At 40.8% G+C, this 23,001-nt stretch overlaps 1 protein-coding gene across 13 annotated transcripts in view; it reads right to left on the bottom strand.

The window, feature by feature from the left end:
• PCNX1 (pecanex 1) overlaps window positions 1–18,008 on the bottom strand; it is a 163,629-nt gene extending 145,621 nt beyond the window's left edge. For 11 of the 13 annotated variants that reach the window (XM_072839123.1, XM_072839131.1, XM_072839125.1 and 8 more), the window contains exon 1: window positions 17,840–18,008. In XM_072839123.1, coding sequence (XP_072695224.1) covers window positions 17,840–17,992 — 153 coding nt within the window. In that variant the 5' untranslated portion in view covers window positions 17,993–18,008. The remainder of the gene's footprint in view (window positions 1–17,839) is intronic. The other 2 variants (XM_072839132.1, XM_072839138.1) reach the window with 1 other exon arrangement.
• Between the last annotated feature and the right edge of the window lie 4,993 nt (window positions 18,009–23,001).

The following is a 23,001-nucleotide window of genomic DNA, read 5'->3' as shown; positions in this document are numbered from 1 at the left end:
GGCATATCTTTCAAAATTTATCCTCTGAACAAGCAATCTCATTTCTAGGAATTTATCTTAATACTATACCTGGACACATCTGAGATGACATTTGTACAAATTATTTATCCTGGTATGTTTGTGTTAGAAGTTGGCAAACAAATTAAATGTCTATCAGCAGGAGACAATAAATTATATATCTATTCAATGGAAGTCTATGCAACTATTTAAAAAAAACAACTGAACCCAACAAACAAGAATCCAGGACTAGACAGATTCACTAGTGAATTCTACCAAACATTTAAAGAAGAATACCAATCCTTCTCAAACTCTTCCAAAAAAGAGAAAAGGAAGAAACAGTTCCAAATTCATTTTATGAGGCTAGCATTACCCTGATGCCAAAACCAGACAAGGACACCACAAGAAAATTACAGGCCTATATCCTAGATGGTTATAGATGCAAAAATCCCCAAGAAAATACTAACAAACCAAATTCAATAGTACATTAAAAGACTCCTACAACATGATCAAGTGAGATTTATTCCAGGGATACAAGAATGGCTTAATATCTGTAAATCAATGTGATAGATCACATTAACAAAATGAAGGATAAAAATCATATGATCAGCTCAATAGATGCAGAAAAAGCATTTGATAAAAGTTAACATCCATTTATAAAATTCTCAAGAAAGTGGGTATAGAAGAAACATACCTCAACATAGCAAAGGCCCTATATAACAAGCACACAGTTAATATATTGAACAGTGAAAAGCTGAAAGCTTCTCCTCTTAAAATCAAAAACAAGGCAAGGATGCCTACTCTTCCCACTTTTATTCAACATAGTATTGGAAGTCCTAGCCAGAACAATTAGGTAAGAAAAAGAAGTAACTAAGAGGCATCCAAATTGCAAAGGAAGAAATAAAACTATTTGCAAATGACATATTATATTTAGAAAACCTCAAAGACTGTTTAAGCCAAAATACCAAAAAAAGCTATTAGAACAAACAAATGAATTCAACAAAGTTGAGGATTTAAAATCAGTATGCAAAAATTTGTTTCTTTTTTTAAAGATTTTTTTTTTTTAAAAGACACAGAGAGAAAGTGCACATACAAAGGGACAGAGGGAGAGAATCCTCAAGCAGACTCCCTGGTGAGCATGGAGCCCAACAGAGGGCTTGACCCCATAAATTGTGAGGTCATGACTGGAGTCAAAACCAAGAGTTGGGCACTCAACCAACTAAGCCACTCAGAAGCCCCTGTAGTTGCTATACAATAATAATAAACTATCAGAGAAATTAAGAGTACAATCCCATTTACAACTGCATCAAAAAGAATAACTACAAATAAATTTAACCAAGGAAGTAAAAGACCTGTACACCGAAAACTATTAAACACTGATTAAAGAAGCTGAAGTTGAACCACAAATAAATAGATATTTTATGCTCATGGGTTAAGACAATTAATATTGCTAAAATGTCTAGGGGCACCTAGGTGGTACAGTCAGTTAAGAGTCTATTGGTTTCAGCACAGGTCATGATTTCAAGGTCCCACGACAGAGCTCCGTGTTAGAGGTCTCTCTCTCCTCCCTCTGCCTCTGCCCCTCCTCCTCTCAAATAAATCTTTTTAAAAAATGATTGCTAAAAATGTCCATACTACCCAAAGCAATTAGATTCAATGCAATCCCTATCAAAATTCCAATAGTCACTTTTCACAGAAATAGAAGAAACAATCCTAAAATTTGTATGGGACCACAAAAGAGCCAAAGCAATCTTGAAAAAGAAGGATAAAGCTGTAGGCATGATGCTCCCTGATTTCAAACTACATTACAAAGCTGAAGTAATTAAAACAATATGGTATTGGTTTAAAAACAGATCAGTGGAACAGAATAAAGAACCCAGAAATACACATACACCTATATGGTCAATTAACTTACAATAAAGGATCCAAAATATACAATGAGAAAGGACAATCTCCTTAGTAAATAGTTTTGGGAAAACTAGACAATCACGTGCAAAAGAATAAAACTGGACCATTAGCTTACACCACAGGAAAAGTAACTCAAAATGGATTAAAGACTTAGAAACCTAAGCCCTGAAACCCTAAAACTGCTAGAAGAAAACACAGGAAGTAAGTTCCTTGACATTAGTCCTGGCAAGGTATTTTGGGGGGTTGACACCTTTAAGCAAAAGAAACAGAAGCAAAATAAACAAGTGGAACTATACCAAACTAAAAAAGTTCTGCACAGCAAAGGAAACCGTCAGCAAAAACAAAAATAGGAGAAAATTTGCAAATCCTATCTATGATAAGGGCCTAATATCTAAAATAGAGAACACCTGGAACTGAATAGCAAATATCAACCAGATTAAAAAAATGGGTGGAGGATCTGAATTCACATTTTTCCAAAGACATAAAGATGGCCAACAGGTACAGGAAAAGGTGTTTAACATTACTACCAGGGAAATGCAAATAAAATCCACAATGAGATATCACCTCACACTTGTTAGAATGGCTATTATCAAAAAAAATTTTTTTAAATAAAAAAATAAAAAATAAAAAAAAGAATGGCTATTATCAAAAAGACAGGAAATAACAAGTATTGGCAAGGATGTAGAGAAAAGGGAACTTTTGTACAGTTGATGGGAATGCAAATTGGTACTATGGAAAACAGTACGGAGGTTCTTCATAAAGTAGGAAATAGAACTGACATATAATGCAGCAATTTTACTTCTGGATATTTATCCAAAGGAAACAAAATACTACCCTGAAGAAATATATGCAACCCTTCATTCGCTGCAGAATTATCTACAATGGCCAAGACACGGAAAAAATCTAAAGGTCCATCAATGGATGAATGGATAAAGAAATGGATAACGAAACAAATGAATGTTATTGAACCATAAAAGAGAAGGAAATCTTGCTATATGCCATAACATGGATTAATCTTGAGGGCAGTATGCTAAGTGAATTAAGTTAAACGGGGGGGGGGGGGGGAACCCCACATGATCTCCTGTATACATAAAATCTAAAAACAAAACTGAAACAACTGAGCTCATTGATACAGAGAACAGACTGGTGATTACCAGATTTGGGGGGGGGGGGGAGGTAAAAGACAAAATGGGTGGAGGTCAAAAGGCAAAAACTTCCAGCTGTAAAATAAATAAGTCATGGGGATATAATATAATGTACAGTTAGTAATACTTTGTTGTATATTTGGAAGTTGCTAAGAGAATACATCTTAAAAGATTTCATCATAAAAAATTATAACTATGTATGGTGACAGATGTTAACTAGACTTATTGTGAGCATTTCAAAATATATACAAATACCAAATTATGTTACACACCTGAAAATAACAATCCTACAGGTCAAGTATATCTCAGAAAAAAAAAAAACACTGAAGAAGCACTTTTGGTATTGATGCACATATCGTAAGATAAGTTTAAGTAATTTTAAGATATAGCAAATGTTGGGGGAACAATATATAGAATACTGTAGGTGGGGGAATTTGAATCTGTAGGTTGTGGTGAAATTCAGAGTGGTTTCTTATGGGAGGTAGTGCAGGTGGAGAACTGGGAAGATGGTGGGCAGATATAAAAGGGCAACTTTTTACTACCCTTACAGTAGTGTGTGTGTGTGTGTGTGTGTGTGTGTTAATCTAACCATGCAAATTTATTCCCAAATTTAAAAAATTAAATGAAAACATGTTGTTATTGTTGTTTACAGACTTTTAATAGGGAAGGTCTTCATAAGCATGAAGAAAACTAGTAAATGTGGCTACTAAAAATGTTAAATTTTTATTTTCAAAAAACCCAATCATAAAATTAAATGACAATGTAAGGAGAAAATTTAATATATGACCAAATACTGATTTTGATACACAAAAGGGTTCTCAAAAATCACTTAGGGGATGCCTGGATGGCTCAGCGGATGAGCATCTGCCTTCGGCTCAGGGCTTGCTTGATCCCAAGGTCCTGGGATGGGGATCAAGTCCCTGCATCAGGCTCCTCACAGGTGGCCTGCTTCTCTTCCCTGTACCTATGTCTCTGCCTCTCTCTGTGTGTCTCTCATGAATAAATAAAATCTTTAAAAAACCACTTAGCATGACAACATGACTCACCGAAAAAGATAAAGGATATGGAAAGCAATTTTAAAAATGTTATTGTCTACTAAGCATATGAAAAGATATTTGAACTTATTAAGGAAACAAATTTTAAGAAGATATCATTTTGCACTATCACACTAAAATAAATCCTAATAACCAACATTGGTAAGAACAAAGGGAAACAGATCCTTTCATACTGGTAAAAATATAAATTGATATAGGGTTTTTTTGAGATGTAATTTGGCAACATCTAGGTGAATTTTAAATATGCATACTTTTTGACTTGGCAATTTCTTTTCTAGAATCATATGCTGCATACTCTCACAAGCAAGATTTTATATACACAAATATGCACCACAGCATTGTTTGTTCTTATTTTGATCTATACTTTTATTATGGACTGTATACACTTCTACAGTATTATTTTCATGATAAACATCTAATAGAGGTTTTTTACCTGGTAAGTGAAATGCTCAAGGAATATACTATACTGGGTAAAAAGCACTATGTAAGCACTGCTATTATTGATACTATTAAAGTTTCCACTACAACCTGAATTAAAGTCATTCAGTAATATATTCACGCTAAAAAATGTAGATGACCTACACCAACAACCTAACCAGGAAACAATAAGGTATTTTCACACATTCACAAAAAAAGAATAAAACCTCTCAGGCTAGTGACTGTTAACTTGAAGTATCTATCAGAGTCACTTATGGGCTTTTTCTATTGGTATTTTAGGAGTAGCAGTTTTTCAAAATATGCACATCCAGAATCTCTACAGGTACGGATTCGTTGGAATGAAGCAAACTAGAATCTTAGGCAACTAGAATCTTTAGATGGTGGGTTTGGGGTTCTTTTTTTAACCTAAAATCAAGAGTCAGTCTCAACTGACTGAGCTACCCAGGCTCCTCATAAATATGATTTTTAAAAAGATTCATAATTGTTGAATCTAAGCATATGGATGATCATACGTTACTCTTTCAACTTTCTTGTTCATATGAAAATTCTTCATACTAAGAAATTGAAAAAATTACTTTAAACTTATTCTTCAATAGCACATACTGCATATTTTAATATTACTATAGCATAAAGGACTGAAAAAAGATTTTTTGATAATACGATATAATTTTTTTAGATCAACTAAATTTATTCTCACTTTTTGAAAATCTTTAAATTGAGGATTTCCTTACTAAAATGCCCCAAAAGCCCTCTTTACTCCATTGCAAAGTTCACTTGGATTCTGTCTTAAAGGTCTATGACGCTTGTGGAAAGGATGTGCAACGGATACTCTGTGACGTATGTTGTGGCATAAATAAGATAGTGCAAATGATAATCGGTTTTTTGGGTTCTTCTTAACTATTTTTATATCTTTTCCTTTAATCATTCCAGATACTTATTCAGAGACAGTAATATTATGGGCATAAATGATATTGTGAGAAGTTAAAAAAATAATTCACTGAGAAAGACTTAATATGTTGGACATATTACAATAAAATACTCCCTAGCAGAGCAAATCACTACACCTCAGAACATATTTTCTTTTAATAAATAATCTTTTCTCCAGAACAAAGATTCATTTCCCTGGTGGGAAGATTATGGAAAACTCTGCTCCAACTCAAATAACAAATCTCATAAAGGTCCCCCCACCACAAGGCCTACTACAGTGCCCAGCATACAGTAAATGTTTTGAATGTAGAATGATCCTTTGCATAAAGCCTTCTAGGAAATATCTGCATCCTCCTTCCAATTCCTGCACACTGTATGACACATAAGGGATTAGTCATATTCTACCCTGTAATATGGTTGTATATTTGTCTCATGGCGTCTAATTTATAAATTAGGAAGAACAGCATTATACAGGAAGTTAAGATACTGCTGTGCATTTTACTTGAATGATGTCTAAAGTAAGTCATTTTCACCATTAGGATTATTTCATTTCATACAATTTTTCATACATGAAATATCTCAATTTTAAGACAGCACAACACCGGTTAATGGTCAATGCCAGATTCAAAAATCATTCAGAATACACTCCTCTTGTGTTCATCTCAAATGTATCGATCCCAGACCTAAAACCTTTCACTAACTTTTCTTATACAATTTGGTAAGTTGTTATAAACTAAAATTCCTTAAAAAAAAAAATAGAACCCCAGCATGGTAAAGGAAAGCATTAAGAAAACCATATTAATGATGATGATACTAAATGCAATTAAGTATTCCGGATTAGATCCTAAAACAGAAAGGAGACTCTAGTGGGAAAACTAGTGAAATACAAATAAAGTCAATACTTGGCTAACAGTACTGTACCAATGTTAATTTCTTCCTTTTAATAAATGCACCATGGTTATGTAACATTTTAGTATTAGAGGAAGCTGGGGGAAACTATACTATTTTTGTAACTTTTCTGTAAATCTAAAATTATTTCAAAATATAAAATTTTAAAGATAACTTTAGTGGTTAAATCTGTTTAGTTTATGTCTAGACAACACTCAGGGAGTATAGGAAAAGGAAAACACCCAGATACATAATTCAAGCTTCTCAAATCTGTGACTAATCTTCCTGTCTATTCTCAGCACAGTTGGCACTCAGGGTTCTACTTGGTTTGTACAAAGCTCTACAGAATAGGACTTTTTTTCCCCCTAAAAACCTCAAAAGGAAATGGCTTGCCTTTCCCTAGGTTTTTTCTTTCTTATCATAACATAAAGCAACAGAGACTAGCACCAGCAGTGCAAGTTAAAAAAGAAACAACCCCTCAGGTTCTAATGCTAAAAGAAGAAAAGAAAATTCTGAACCATTTTATAATCCTACCAAAGGAAGCATTTAACCAACTTTTTTAGGAAATAAGCAGAGCAATGAGATTCACTAGCTACTAATTTTACTAGGATCTGGTAAAATGCACCTATATATTAAAGAAGGCAACAGTCGGAAAATATGTGCTGTAATCTGCCCTTTTTCACACCATTAGTCAAGGTTATTCTTGTTGCTACTCCCAGGTGTCTCAGGTGTCCTAGCCCACAAAACAACTCTCTGCTCTCCCCAGTTATGCAGACACAGGAAAACTATTTGATTTACCTCAAATTAGATAACAGAGAGAAACAATTTCTTCTCAAAGACACATTTCTGCTTATTTATCAGTTGCCTGCCATGAAAATTACCTGAGTATAGAATATAGAAAAAAAGATTAGATAGAAAGATATTACATGATACACATTAGTGCCATAAACACCCTTAATCTGTACTAAGTTTGAGTTAAAAAGTACTTCCAGGGAGGGTAGCCGGGTGGCTCAGAGGTTTAGCGCCGCCTTCAGCCCAGGGCATGATCCTAGAGACCCGGGATCGAGTCCCACATCAGGCTCCCTGCATGGAGCCTGCTTCTCCCTCTGCCTGTGTCTCTGCCTCTCTCTCTCATAAACAAATAAAATCTTAAAAAAAAATAAAATAAAATAAAATAAAATAAACTACTTCCAGGGAAACTCTATTATCAAAAACAGAGTATTACTGAAATGGTTTTATTTACCGTTCCACTGAATAAGAAATTTACAACAATAACACCCCGTTTGGGGAAGTGTTGAGAGGAGGTGGGAAGTACCCTCAATGCTGTTGATGAAAATTTAAATTAGTACAGCCTTTTGAGAGGGCAACTTGTTTTGTTTTTTTACCATTTTCTTCTTTTCAAAATACTCTCTCTTTCCTTGGCTTCTGTAACCAGTTCTTCTCTTCATTTTCCTCTTGCCTTTCTTGTCTTCTTTGCTGATTCTTAGCAGCTGATTTTTAAGCGTGGAGTTCTCTGTCTGACCCATTTTCTTTTTAATGAATTACACTTTCTCCCCAGATCTTATCTACTTGTGGCTTGGAGTTATCCCCGGTAGGTGACAATTGTACAAAGGTCATAACTTCTGAGTAAATTTTACTCCAAATTCTCAACAATCTGACATCATCTCTTCAACTCAATCTTCACATGTATTCTCAAAATTGCCCAGCAACCTTACCATCCCTTGCTAGTCAGTTCACTTCCCCACTCTCCAAAAATTAGGGCAGCATTTCACCTTCTGGAAATCCTCCTCAAATCTTGAATATCCTCCTCACCTCCCCACTCATTCTCTACAGAATACACTCTGTACTCCAAGGAGACTATCGAAATAAAAATTTAAAAAGACCTCCCTCAACTTTCACCACCAATTGTTCATCCCCTCTTCCACCAGCATTCCTCCTTTCTGAGGATGATGCCTTACTACCTGTGCTCTCTGGACCACAAACCTCTCTTGCCTTCTCAGGAACCTTGCATTATTATCCACCATTCTCTCATTCTTGTTCTCTCTCAATATAACGAAAGATTCTCTCATTGTAAACTGAATGATTATCAAACACAAATAGGCATATCCCTTTAATCCATCAAGTCTACTTATAGGAATTTATACAAAAGACTAGTACAAAGATTTAACAGTGAGAATAATCACCCTAGTATTTTCTAAATAGCTGAAAATTACAACCTATAAAATAACAGAAGATTAGATACACTGTAATACATCTATACTATGACCTACTACAGAGCTATTAAAACTGTTAACTTTTTTCCCCACATGGAAACACAATTTATAGTCAAGCAAAAATAGGCAGCTTCAAAACAGTACAAATTTCAGGAGCCCATTTTTGTAAGAAAGAAACATAATACATATTTATAAGTTCCAAATAACACTCTGGTTACTAAAATGTTAAACAGACTGGGTGAACAGGATTACAAGTGGTTTTTATTTTCTTCTTTTTACTTCTCTATAATTTCAGATTTAGCACACACACACACAAAAAAAAAAAAACCCACAAATACATACACATACACACACACACATATATAATTGAACAAAGACTCTATTGCACTGACAGAAAAATCTAAATACTGAGCAAAGAGAAGTACAGTATTGAGGAGTACAAAAACTGAAATGAGAGGATAAAATATGCAATTATCATTAATTTACTTTAAATTAAAACGTTATTTGAGACAAAATGCTTTTGATATTTAATAAACTTTTCGCATTTCTTTTGAGTTGTGATAAAACCTACCCCTGAATCATAAAAAAAATAAAAAATAAAAATAAAAATTGACACCTGGGTGGCTCACCAGTTGAGCATGTCTGCTTCGGCTCAGGGTGTAATCCTGGAGCACTGGAATCGAGTCCTGCATCAGGCTCCCTGCATGGAGCCTGCTTCTCCCTCTGCCTATGTCTCTGCCTCTCTCATGAATAAATAATATCTTTAAAAAAAACAAACAAACCTACCCTGATGTTGGGGGGGCAACTTTCACATAAAGCCAAGAAGTGAAATAAGGTCCTCGTCTACAGGAGACTAGATAAAGATGAACAAACTTTAATATAGTCCTATAAAGGAATACTGTCCATCAGTTAAAAGGAACAAGTTATTGATATATACAATATGGATAGTTCTCAAAAACATGCTGAAGAAAAAGGCTTACACAAAGAAAATGCTACATGACTCCATTTAAATGAAGTTCTAGAACAGGATAAACTAATATACAATGAGGAAAAAAATCAGAATTAAGGGTGAGAGAGTTGACTGGGAAGGGCAAGTAGGAAGTTCTGGGATGACATTAATGTTCAACAACATGATGGGTTTGCACTACACAGGTGCATGCATTTATCAAAATTCAAAACTTATTCAATGGTTCCCTAGGACTTGTGCCTATTAGAATTCTAGGTGATATGCATGCTGAAATGTCTAGGGGTGATCTCTATTGATGTCTGCAACTTACCCCACAAGCATCGATCCCCCTCCCCCCATTAAAAAGGTCTTAATAGAAGCATAGACAGAGAATGCCATGTAACTTTAAAAACTATAGAAGCATTATGGTGGGCATAATTCCCTCAACTTTTCTCTATATCCGAAAATCCTCATAACAAAATGTTGGAAAAATTTAACTCTCCTAGTTTTTCAGTTACCAAATGATTCAACAACTTGGGAGTAATCTCTCAAATAGCAGAAAACATTCCATCTTTCACTAGAAGACACTAGAAGATTTTTAGTAATCAGTTGACATTTTTGTAAGTTCACAAGCACTTCTACAAGTTGACAAATATGGCTGCTTTCTTGGAAACTTCATTTATATGCCATCTTTGCACAATGTATCCTTAATTTATTAAAGGTGACATTATAAAGAGATAAGAGCTATATCTATGTCATAGCCAATTACGGAAACAATTACATATACCTTGATACTAACTATTGAAAATAGTGGTATGAAAAGGCACAGGATATAGGTCAAAACAGCCAAATATTCATCAATTTTTTCCTAAAGGACTCAGAAAATAATAACCATGTTTAATTGCTAATTTATAATACAATAACTTTCCTAACTAAAAACTTCTTAGGGGGGATCCCTGGGTGGCGCAGCGGTTTGGCGCCTGCCTTTGGCCCAGGGCGCGATCCTGGAGACCCGGGATCGAATCCCACATCGGGCTCCCGGTGCATGGAGCCTGCTTGTGTCTCTGCCTCTCTCTCTCTATCATAAATAAAAAATAAAAAATAATTTAAAAAAAATAAAAAAATAAAATAAATAAAAACTTCTTAGGAAACATAACTATGAAAATTGTTTGTCTTCTAATCATAACAAAATCTTGTTTATATTGATCTTTAAAATATTTTTAAATCTTTGCAAAAGAAAATGACATGAGGGCCTCAGAGAAATCCTTACTAATAAAGGGTATATCATTCTATAGATGATAAAGATCAGCTACAGAAAATACAATAAAATAACCTACAAGAAAAAATTGAATACTTCATAAATTTGATATGGGTAAGTTATTTTCTGACTATAATCTTTCCATAGATTTTATATAGTACATATTACTATATATATGTATCGATGTTTATGAAGTTGCATATACAGAAAATCTATATATATATACACTACACTTTAGTGATTTAAGGACTTTTCAAGAGTCATTCTACATTTGATTTTTTAATAATTCTATATTTAATTTTTGTCTTGCACAGACACTGAACCTACCCCCAAGTAAGATGTAACTATACCATATAATACAGTCTACCACAGTAATTCCCTATCCCCAAATATTCTCTATCATTTACATTGAGAAGTCTAAGGAAGGTTCACATATATTGTAAAAAAATTCCTTCAACAAATATTTATCAAAGCTTTTATCAGCCAAGCATGAGAACAGACACTGGACATACAATGCCAAATAAATCACATGATCCCAGCCCTCAGAGAACCTACAAAATATTGGTAGGGGAGGGGTATTAGAGACAGCAAATAAGTAAACAAACAAATATCTAAGTATGTGTTTATGATTAGAACTATGAAAGAAAGTTACAAGATGGAATTGGGGAAAAGAGAGAGAACCCACTTATGGTTATCAGGATAGACCTCTCTGAGGAGAGGATATTTAAGCCCAGCTCTAATGACCAAGCACTAGCCAGCTTTGCAAACAGCAGAGGGAAGAGTATCCCTTCAGAAGTCATAGCACGTAAAAAGGCCCAAAAGGAAGAGAAGTTCAGTTGGTTGAAGTAACCAAAAGTCCAGTGATGTAACTATGGCACAAATTGAAGACAAAGGTAGAATTAGTTTCAGCGAGGCCTTAGTAAGAATGTTGGATTTCATTCTAAGTATAAAAGAAGATCATTGAAGGGTATTAAAAGGGGGGAAGGACTGGCAGCTCCGGTGGCGCAGCGGTTTAGTGCCGCCTGCAGCCCGAGGTGTGATCCTGGACCGGGATCAAGTCCCATGTCAGGCTCCCTGCATAGAGCCTGCTTCTCCCTCTGCCTGTGTCTCTGCCTCTCTCTCTCTCTCTGTGTCTCTATGAATAAATAAAATATTTTTTAAAAAGGGGGGGGAAGGACACAAACAGATGGACACCTTCTACTTTGTGGAGAAAGAGTTGTAAAGGGCAAGAATAGAAGCTAAAGTAGTAATACAGACAAAAGAGAAAAAAAAACAGTGTGAACTAGGAAGTGGAAAGGTCTGAGATATTCTGACAGTAGAATTGGTAAGATTTGCTCATAAGGCAAGGGGGAGGGAGACAGTACAAGCAACTATATACAGGATGGTGCCATTAAGGTGACAAAGAGTAAAACAAGTTTGGTCATGGTGGTATGGGGAAGGTTTAGCAGGGAATCAGGAACAATGTAGATATAGTATCTTTTTTTTTTTTATTGGAGTTCAATTTGCCAACATATAGCATAATACCCAGTGCTCATCCCGCCAAGTGCTCCCCTCAGTGCCCATCACCCAGTCACCCCAACCCCCCCACCCACCTCCCTTTCCACCACCCCTTGTTCGTTTCCCAGAGTTAGGTGTCTCTCAGACATGGTATCTCTGAGATGCTTGTGGGACAGCCAAGAGGATATGATGATTAGGCAGCTAGACTTAGGTTAGGGGATGGGATTTAGGGGCATATCAGTCAAGTTCCTTAAACTGACCTGGATGTCTATAAAATACAAACAATAGAGCCACCATCCAGATATTCTGCATCAGAATGACCATGTGCACATGCACATTTTTAACAATTCAAGTGATTCTGACTTCAAATGGAGTCTGAGAACCACTTATGTAAATAGATTTTAATGTTATATAGTTCATCACCTAGGGGAAAGAACTCTGAAAAAAGCAATAAGCAATAAGAAAATGGTTTGACTAATAAATTGACAGTTATCTAATCTACTCCAGTCATACTGCATTATAGAGGAAACACTGTTCTAATTAGCCATTCTTTCTAATGACATTTACTGAAGACCATTCTGAAGGTGAATAATTTTTAACTTCATAAATATTTGCTTACAAAATATACACGAAATACTCACAAATGAGTAAATCAAGGTTCAGAAAGGTAGTCCTGCCCAAAGAACTTGTAATCAAGAAGAGCCAAAATTCACAAATCAAAAATAACACCAATTCCAATCTGCTTTCCACAACACAAATATACCACAAACCTCATGACTACAAAGCTTACCATCTGTCACATGTCATGTGCAAAAATGATTACAGTTGACCCTTGAACAACACAGGCTTGAAGTACACAGGTCCACTAACAGGCAGATTTTTCTTGATAATACAGCACAGAACGATAAATGTATTTATTCTCTCTTATGTTTTTCTTTTTTTTTTTAAGATGTATTTATTTATTTATTTATGATAGACACAGAGAGAGAGAGAGAGAGAGAGAGGCAGACACACAGGAGGAGGGAGAAGCAGACTCCATGCTGGGAGCCCGACGTGGGACTCGATCCTGGGACTCCAGGATCGCGCCCTGGGCCAAAGGCAGGCACCAAACCACTGAGACACCCAGGGATCCCTATTCTCTCTTATGATTTTAACACTCTTTTCTCTAGCTCACTTGATGATAACACAGTATACAATACATATTTAAAATGTGTATTACTTGACTGTTTATGTACAGTCAACAGTAGCCTTGTTAGTAGCCAAGTTTTGGGGGGGGAGTCAAAAGTTGCAGGTGGAATTTTCAATTGAGTGAAGGTTGGTGCCCCTAACTGCCATGTTGTTCAAGGGTCAACTGTATAGCAAGAAAAAAATGGGGTGAGTGCCCTACGAGAAACAGAAGGGACAGTGAAAGTAAGAAGGAAAAAATTACTTCACTACTCAAATGTTTTATAATTGCAGAAACTATAAATTCTACCTTTCAAAGTATTCACAAAAGCTACTAATAGCAAAAGCATTTTATTCCTATAGAAAAAGCGCCAAGACTCTACCTAACATACTACCTCTTCACAGGCTGTGTGTCTTTAATTTAAGAACAAACACTACCTATACAGTGGCTACCGGCAATTTCTCTGCCGAAGGTCACAAAACAAGTCATACGTACGGCTGACCTCAGGTGTCCTCAGTAAAATGAGAACACAGCATTTGGAATAAAGAACCTATACACTTCATAGTCACTATCCTTGACAGTTATTATGGGAAGAACATACAAGTAATAATCTATAGGGGCACCTGGGTGGCTCAGCGGTTGAGCATCTACCTTCAACTCATGTCTTGATCCCAGGATCCAGGATCAAGTCCCACATCGGGCTCCTTGTAGGGAGCCTACTTCTCCCTCTGCCTGTGTCTCTGCCTCTCACAATCTGTATCTCTCATGAATAAATAAATAAAATCTTCTAAAAAATAATAATAATCTATAACTGTCAGAGATTTTATTTTTTACATGGAATGTTGGATTTTGCCTCAAGTGTATGCTTCCAACTCTCTGCCTCAATAGTGTACTAGAAGTAGTAATGTTTCTGAAAATGTTGACAAATCAGGGGCGCCTGGGTGGCTTAGTTGGTTAAGCATCTGCCTTCAGCTCAGGTCATGATCCTGGCATCCTGGGATCAAGTCCCATGTAGCTCCCTGCTCAGCAAGAAGTCTGCTTCTCCCTCTGCCACTCCTCGCCCCTGCTCGTGCTCTCTTAGACGAATAAAATCTTTTAAAAATAAATGAAAATGGGGATCCCTGGGTGGCGCAGCGGTTCAGCGCCTGCCTTTGGCCCAGGGCGTGATCCTGGAGACCCGGGATCGAGTCCCACGTCGGGCTCCCGGTGCGTGGAGCCTGCTTCTCCCTCTGCCTGTGTCTCTGCCTCTCTGTGTGTGTGTGTGTGTGTGTGTGTGTGTGTGAGACTATCGTAGATTTAAAAAAAATAAAATAATAAATGAAAATGTTGACAGATCATCTTTGCTGACTGCCCCTAGACTAGAATCAGTCCTGACTATAAATTCAGGGTCACTCTGTACTTACCTTTTCCTAACAGTTCTAATGCTTATAAATTGTTCCTTACCCCCAAGCTACAGTGGCAAAGTTTTGCCTTTGAAGGCAAAACCTGTGTCTTACACATTTCCAATCAGTCAGTATCTGAGTAGTTACTATGTGCCTGGAACTGATCTAGGTCTTTGCGACAACAGAGCAGTGAACCAAATAAAGTCTCCGCCCTCCTCAGAGCTAATACTCCAATGAGACAGAGATACTAATATATATACATATATATATATATATATATATATATATACACACACACACACACACACACACAATTATAGTGATAAGGGATTTAAAAAAAGGAGTGAAGAAGAGCTAGAAAATATTGTAGGAGCTGGAGGGTTGCTATGTTACATAGGGTTATCAGGGAGAGCCTCATATAAAACTAAAATCTGAGTAAATGGAGCAAGTCACATAGATACCTGGGGGTGGAGGGTTGCTGGGGGGTGCGGGCAGCAAGTGCCAAAGCCCTGAGGCAGAAACATTAGCTACTATGTGGGAAAGATTCTAAGACAAGGAAGGGGGCATAATAGACACACATGGCAGGGGAGGCTCTGAAAGCAGAAGAGTGCCGTGATCTGACTTGTTTTAATTTATTTTAAAGATTTATTTATTTATTTATTTATGATAGACAGAGAGAGAGAGAGAGAAAGAGAGAGAGGCAGAGACACAGGCAGAGGGAGAAGCAGGCTCCACACTGGGAGCCCGATGCGGGATTCGATCCCAGGACTCCAGGATGGCACCCTGGGCCAAAGGCAGGCGCTAAACCGCTGAGCCACCCAGGGGATCCCTGATCTGACTTGTTTTAAAGAATCACTCAGACTTTGCTAAGAGAAATAGAGAATAAAGAATAAAAGAAGTGAATCTCATTAAAATCCTGCAATAATCCAGGGAAGCCATAATGGTGGGTTGAAACAAACGAGTGATAATGATTAGCTAGATTTTAGTTAGGTTTTGAAAAGAGAAACCACAAGATTTGATGAACTGGATGTGAAAGGAGAGGAAGATGAATCAAGGAGATATTTTAAAGGATTAGGAAGAGCAGACTTGGCATTAACTGAGACAAGAAAAGTCAGAGAGGCAATTTTCCTAGAATCTAGCAAATCGTCCAGTACATAGTAGACCCTCAAATATTTGTGAATTAAATTTAACTGAATGAACTCCCAAAATGAAACAGTAAACTCGATGTATTGCTTTCTATTTGCTCTAATTTCCCTTAGTAATGTTTGCTAATTACACAAGGACTTAGCCAGTAACACAGTTCACGTGCTTGCAAGGAAACCTTACACCACCACACAGCGAGTAATCCTGACATATCAAGTACTAGTTGCGCTTTTAAATTTACAATCCTCCTAGATTTAAGAGAAATCTGCTATGAAAGCTCTGGGACAGCCTGAGGATTCTTACACCCGAAGTAATTAACCTGTTCCTTAATGATGTCATGTTCCTGGAAGGTAGAGCAGTGCAAACAGAACCACCTAAGCCAGAACTAATTGAAAACTTTAACACTTCATGATAAATTTTCAGAATGGGACAAGACTGAACAAGTCCCCTAAAAAAAAAAAAAAGTCATCAGTCATCAGCATTTTCTTAAATGTCTTTTTTTTTTTTTTTTTTTTTTTACCTCCAGCAAGAAGTCCCTTCCAAACAAGTTTAATGAAAAACTAAAATCTGCTTGAGAATGTGAAATTTCGCACATCTTCCCCCAAGCTGGCACTTTTCCTGCCAATCGGTGAAAAGGAGCTGCACACGGGAAAGCACTGGGCATCCTCACGTTGGCACTTGTTAGGCGTACTCCCAGACTTTCTAATCCAGCCCCCTTACTATATAGCTCCATGAAGAACCACCAAGGTAACAGAAACAAATTAGAAGGAATTCTCCTAAAATAAAAAAAGTGATCATCCTTTCCTCCCTTGCGGTTACTTAAAAAACTTAATTGAAGCTTAAAAAAATAAAAAAAATAATTAACCGACGTCTAAGTATCCTCTTTCTTCCACATCCCCGAATGCCCCACCCTAACCTAATGTGTCAAAAAAAAAAAAAAAATGTGCGTACAACTTCCACTGAAAATACAGCGTAAAAACGTAGATCATTCGGAGAAGCGGATCGTGCTGGATTCAGCAACAGGCAGGACTTCCTTTTTTCCTATCAGTACACGGCCTTGAACCAATCCAAACAAATCTGAAATGCCAGCCAGATTCCCCGTATCACCACCCCCCCCCCGGCCCCCCAAGCTGGCCTGCAAACACAGCAGCCACTGCCCGCACAGCCCAGCAGAAAAGAACCAGCGGGAAGAAAACAAACAAACAAACAAACAAACAAACAAGAAAACAAACCCCAGTGCGTTTTCGAGGCAGGAGGGTTAGGAGGCAGGATTCGCACCCGCACCCCCGCCCCCGCCCCCGCCAGTCCTCCCGAGGCCGGGACGAGCCGAGCATGCACGCCCCCCGGGCCCCGGGGCCCCGCACGCGGCGGAGGGCAGGCGAGGTGCGAGGTGCGGGGGGCGGGGGGGCCGGGGGGCAGGGCAGGGCTGCCCGGGCGCCGCCGGAGCGCGGCGGGCCTCGGGAGCGGCAGGAGTGCGCGGCGCCTGCCACAACCTGGAGGGCCGGGAGCCGCGCTGGGCTCCGCTCCCCGCTCCCCGCTCCCCGCTCCCCGCTCCCCGCTCCCCGGCCGGACGGGCTGGAGGGGCTGCGGGTTCAAGACCCCCCCCCGCCACCACCGCCCCGTAACAGGGTGGGGCCCGCGGGGGCGCCAGGTAGGTGGGGGCTGCTGCGGGCCGTCACCCTCCCGAGGGGAGCGTGGGCAGGGAGCGTGGGAGCGGGTGGGCGGCGGGCCCCGCGGGGGGGGGGGGGGGAGGGGAGGGGAGGCAGCGAGGGCGCGTGCGCGACCCCGGCCCGGACCCCGCAGGCTCGAGCGGCCGCCGGACTCCGGAGCCCCGCGCGGCGCTCCCCGGCCCGCGCCCTCCCCGCCCCCACACTCACCATGTAGAGGGTGAAGGGCAGGCCGAGCAGAAAGAGCCACAGGTAGAGGTGCAGCGCGTTGACGAAGGTGGCCTGGTGCGGGTCGTAGTACCAGCCCCCGCTGAGCGCGGCCCACACCCCCTGCCGGAGGATCTGCAGCGTCTGCGACCCCATCCCCACCCGCCGCCGCCGCCGCCGCCGCCGCGCCCGCCGCCGTCCCCGGCCCCGGCCCCGGCCCCGGCCCCGTCCCCGCCCCGGCCCCAGCTCGGCCTCGCGGAGCGGGAGCCCGCAGCTGCCCCGTCTATCCCCCTCCGGAGCTCCGGCGGTCGCTAGGGCTGCTGCAGGAGGAGGAGGAGGAGGAGGAGGAGGAGACCGAGGAGGCGGCGAGCGGCGGGGCGGAGGACAGCGGAGGAGAGGAGGAGACCAGCCTCCACAGCGCCGCCGCCATCTTGTCTCCTAACACCGGGCGCCGGAGCCAGGGCCCCGCGGCCCGCCGCCGCCGCCGCCGCCGCCGCCGCGACCCCCGCCGGACACCAGCCCGGGGCCCGGAGGACAGGGAAGCCGCGCGCCCGCGACCGAGCCGGAGCAGGCCGCGCCCCCTCCAGCCCCTCCTCCCCAGCCCCTCCCCTCCTCTCCCCTCCCCTCCCCCTCCCCCCGCGGGTGCGCGCAGCGCCTCGGCCCCCGCGAGCGCCTCCTGCCGGCGCCCTGGAGAAGCGCGCGCGGACCGCACGGGGCGGCGGGAGGGGGGAGGGGGAGGGGGAGGGGAGGGGGCGGGGACGCTCCTTTCTGAGTCGAGTAAACCAGCCTGCCGCGTGCCCTGACCGGCCCCCAACCCCGGGACAGCTCGAACCCTGTCCTGAGAACCTTGATCCGCATCCTCCCTGGCTGACCCCTGATCTTTTGTGAACCTTGATCAGCACATCCTCCCTGGCTGACCTCCCTGGCTGACCTCTGACCTTTTGTGAAACTTGATCCGCATCCTCCCTGGCTGACCTCCCTGGCTGACCTCTGACCTTTTGTGAAACTTGATCCGCATCCTCCCTGGCTGACCTCCCTGGCTGACCCCTGACCTTTTGTGAACCTTGATCAGCATCCTCCCTGGCCGACCTTGATCAGCAGCCTCACTGGCTGACCCCTGACCTTTTGTGGGGTTTCACAAAACACCTGGGGAGGGCGAGCCTAATATCTGCGATGCTTCTGGAAGGCCCGGGAGAATCCGACACAGCCGGTGACTAACGAAAAGTGACAAGTGTGCCCAATCTGACGGAGAACAAGAACCGTATTGGCTTGGGCCTTGGAGGGAGGGTGAGAAACCTAGCATCGCCAGAATCGCCAGGATCGGAGGGATGTACTGCTCCCAAAGACAGGTAAATGAATGCCAACTTCGAGACATGTAACAGGATGGGGTAGACCGGTTTAGCATTTTACACGGTGATTTTATATCTTAAGGCGCTGTCATGTAGCTGTCTTTATGAATGGACCAATCTAAACAGCCTCGAAAGATTAACTGTGACTCCACCCCAAGTCACAGTTAGTGTCTCGCGGTTCTCTTTTTAATACTGCTGTAAAGACTGGGAATCGTTGCTGGCTCTTTGTCATGTTTATAAGGTATGTCTGATCTCATCGAATGAAATTCCTTTTTTTCTCCTTTTGAAGTTTGAGTTTATTATGTCAATAAAAGTATTCTATCTTCCTGGATGAAAGCTGCTATTAATTAATGGAAAGAAGAAAAAAAAAAAGCTATAAAGCCAAAAGAAATTGGTGCTATTTTAAAAAGGGTATTGGAAAACCATGCAGTGCCTCCCAGTGCCATCCCACTTTACAACGCAAACGTTTTCAGACCCTTTTCATTTGACCCATGCACCACTCAGGTAAGGGCAGCATAGAGGCTTTTATCTTATGGCTGAGGAAACCGAAGTGCAGAGGAAGTAAGTGATTGCACACGTTCTCGTAAGTAATAGTGGCTGAGAAGACCTCTGAAACCAACAGTCATTCTAACTGCACTGACTGGAGTTAGTTAATTTCTTAGCATCCTCCCTACCTTACCCATTCAGACAAGAATTTGAACTGATCAACGCGCTGCTCGGCAGCTTTTGGTTACCAGTGCCAGTTTAAACGTTATGACCAGTTGTTCTCAAGGTGTAGTACCAGGAGCAATTGCGTCAACATCACCTGAGAACTTTGTTAGAAATGCAAATTCTCAGGCACCACTCCAGTGCAACTCCAGATGTGGGACCTAGCGATCTGTTTTAACAAGCCCTTCAGAAGATTCCAATGTTCCTTTTTTTTTTTTTTTTAAGGTTATTTATTCACAAGAGACACTGAGAGAGGCAGACATAGAGGGAGAAGCAGGCTCCCTGTGGGGAACCTGATGCAGGACTCCATCCTAGGCCCCAGGATCATGACCTGAGCTGAAAGCAAATGCTCAACCACTGATCTACCCAGGTGCCCCTCCAATGTACCTTAAAGGTTGAAAATACCATTGTAGAAAACTATCCCCGGCCTTGATTAGTTTATTTCCTTATAACCACAAAGCCATCAGATTCCAAGTACCTTCAAATTGTGAGACACGAATAAACACTGGCCAAAATATACTTAAATATGTGAGTATGTCTAGGGTCCCTGGATGTCTCAGTGGGTAAAGCCTCTGCCTTCAGCTAGGGTCATGATCCCAGGGTCCCGGGTCCTGGATGAGTTCCACATGGGGCTCCCTGCTCAGCAGGGAATCTGCTTCTTCCTCTGCCCTCCTCCTCTGCTCCAATGTGCCTGTGCATGTGCTCTCTCTCTCATAAAAAGTAAATAAAAATCTTAAAAAAAAAAAAAAAAAATATATATATATATATATATATATATATGAGTATGTCTGAAAGCACGATCAAGTTTAAATAATGTAACTTTAAATTTAAAATAGTGGCCTTGGGCAGCTGGGTGGCTCAGCGGTTTAACGCCGCCTTCAGCCCAGGATGTGATCCTGGAGTCCTGGGATCGAGTCCCGTGTCAGGCTCCCTGCATGGAGCCTGCTTCTCCCTCTGCCTGTGTCTCTGCCTCTGTGTGTATGTGTGTATCTCTCATGAATAAATAAACAAAATCTTTAAAAAAAAAACAACTTAAAAAAATAAAATAGTGGCCTTGAGGCTTGGTCTTAAACACAAGGTATTGTCAAGGATTCATTTGTTCCACCTAGAAGAGACAGGAAAGCTCTCTGAGCAGGTTTTGGAAGTGATCCCCAAGCTCTTCCACCCAAACAAAGATGTAAACAAGGATAAAATTCCAATACCACATCAGTTTCCACACCAGCAAATATCTGCTTTAGTTTAATGTAAAAGGATTAACTGTAATAAGGGTGAGGTAGACTGGAAGAAGTGGAGACCAGATCTAGATACCTCATGGAATCGGAGGCAGACCCAGCTGGCGTGATGAGCAAGCAGCCAGAAGACAGTATCTGGAGGGTGTGGAATGGGTAGTAGCCAGGAAGGCAGCCAACACGAGGCTGGTTCAACACAGAGAATGCAAATGTTATAAGCCAGTGGGCAGCTGGAACACAACCTTGGGAAGTCCAGGAGCAGACAAAAATGAGGAAATCATGGCAAACATTAAGAAAATATGTTGCTTGTAGCAAAGCCTCCGCTTCAGTGCTGTCTTCCAGGTCTGGATTCCTCTCCCTATGGAACTGATGGAAGAATTCAGGTCCTTGAGATAATGTGCTGGGTAAGTTTGCAGGGCAAGGTCTTGGGCTCAGGGCTAAATCACAAGTATCCAAAGGGCAGATCTGATAGACAGAGGGAGACTTAGAAACAAAGCAGGAATTTAATGCCTAGAACTGAGACCCAATTTCACATTGATCACAGTTGCCTTGTTTTGAGGTTCCATAGAGTTAATACAGAACTCTAATTTCCTTCTAATATGGCTGGGACTGATCCAGGAGCCTAGAGATGTGAGTCCAGTGATACCAACCACTGAGTAAAAGGGGGTGAACAGAATAAGCAGGCCCCGAAGGTAGAAAAAGCAGCTATGGACTACGTTTTTTCGGCTCTGGATTGGTAAGTGCATTTTAGAAAAATGCTAATTAAGTTAGCACTTGAAAGAATTCAGCAAAATGGATGACCTTTTTGAAAGACTGACTCAGTCTTTGGACTGGGGACCAAAGGGGAGAACCCTACAATGCTTTTTATCTGTAGCTTTCGAAATGTTTATGAATGCTGCCACAATAAGATTTCTATTTAATAGACAGAAAGCCAAGGCACTGAGAGGTTAAATGGTTTGCCCAAAGATAATATACCTTAAAATAGAAGAACAGGACAAAAACTAAGGAATCTAATTTGCTAAGTGTTAGTCCTCTGAGCCCTGCATAAAAGCTATTAATAATGTTACACTTAGCATGTCAAAGTTAGCAGCAATGACATACTACGAAACCACCGCCTGACATTTGCTCATCTTTCAGCTAATTCTATTAAGATTATATACTTCCTCACTACTTCATGGGCCCCTTGAGGACTGGGAATGCTCTAACAGCAGGTATTCCCCTCCTGCCTTAAAGGAACAAAGCTGAGTGTGCAAAGCCACCTTAAAAAAAAAAAAAAAAAAAAAAAAAGATTTTATTTATTTGATAGAGAAGAGAGAGAATGAGCAGGGCGAGGGGCAGAGGGAAAGGGAGAAGCAGACTCCCTACTGAGCAGGCAGCCAACCACAGTGCTTGATCCTGGGACTCCAGGATGGTCACCTGAGCCAAAGGTAGACGCTTATCTGACTGAGCTACCCAGGCACCCTTGTGCAAAGCTTTCTAATAACCCCCACCCAAGCCCACCTTGAAGAAGAGGTGAACAAACTGGCAGTTCTGGTCAGTTTATACGGCAATAATTATGTACTTTGGACATTACAGCCCACGTCCTGCCAACAACCTAAATGCAGCAGTTATCCTTGTTTTCTCCCTCAACCCAAACCAGCCCTTTTTATTTATTTCTCTTAGTGAAACCACTATTTTCCAACTAGCTCAGACTTGAAACCTAATATACCTTCCCCCACGGTCTAGTTTCCTGCAGTCTCTCCTGCATAATCCTTCCTTCGCAAAGCCGATCAACCATCCTGGTGAATACCCTCATCAACTCATACCAAATAGCCTCTATTGCCTCCAGTCTCTCTTCAAAAATCATTCTACATTCCACCAACAAATTAATCCCCCTAAT

Source organism: Canis lupus, chromosome 9, assembly GCF_048164855.1.
Source record: "Canis lupus baileyi chromosome 9, mCanLup2.hap1, whole genome shotgun sequence".
NCBI classification, from domain to species: domain Eukaryota; kingdom Metazoa; phylum Chordata; class Mammalia; order Carnivora; family Canidae; genus Canis; species Canis lupus.
Note: the sequence above shows the minus strand (reverse complement) of the source record. Positions and strands in the feature narration are given on the sequence as shown.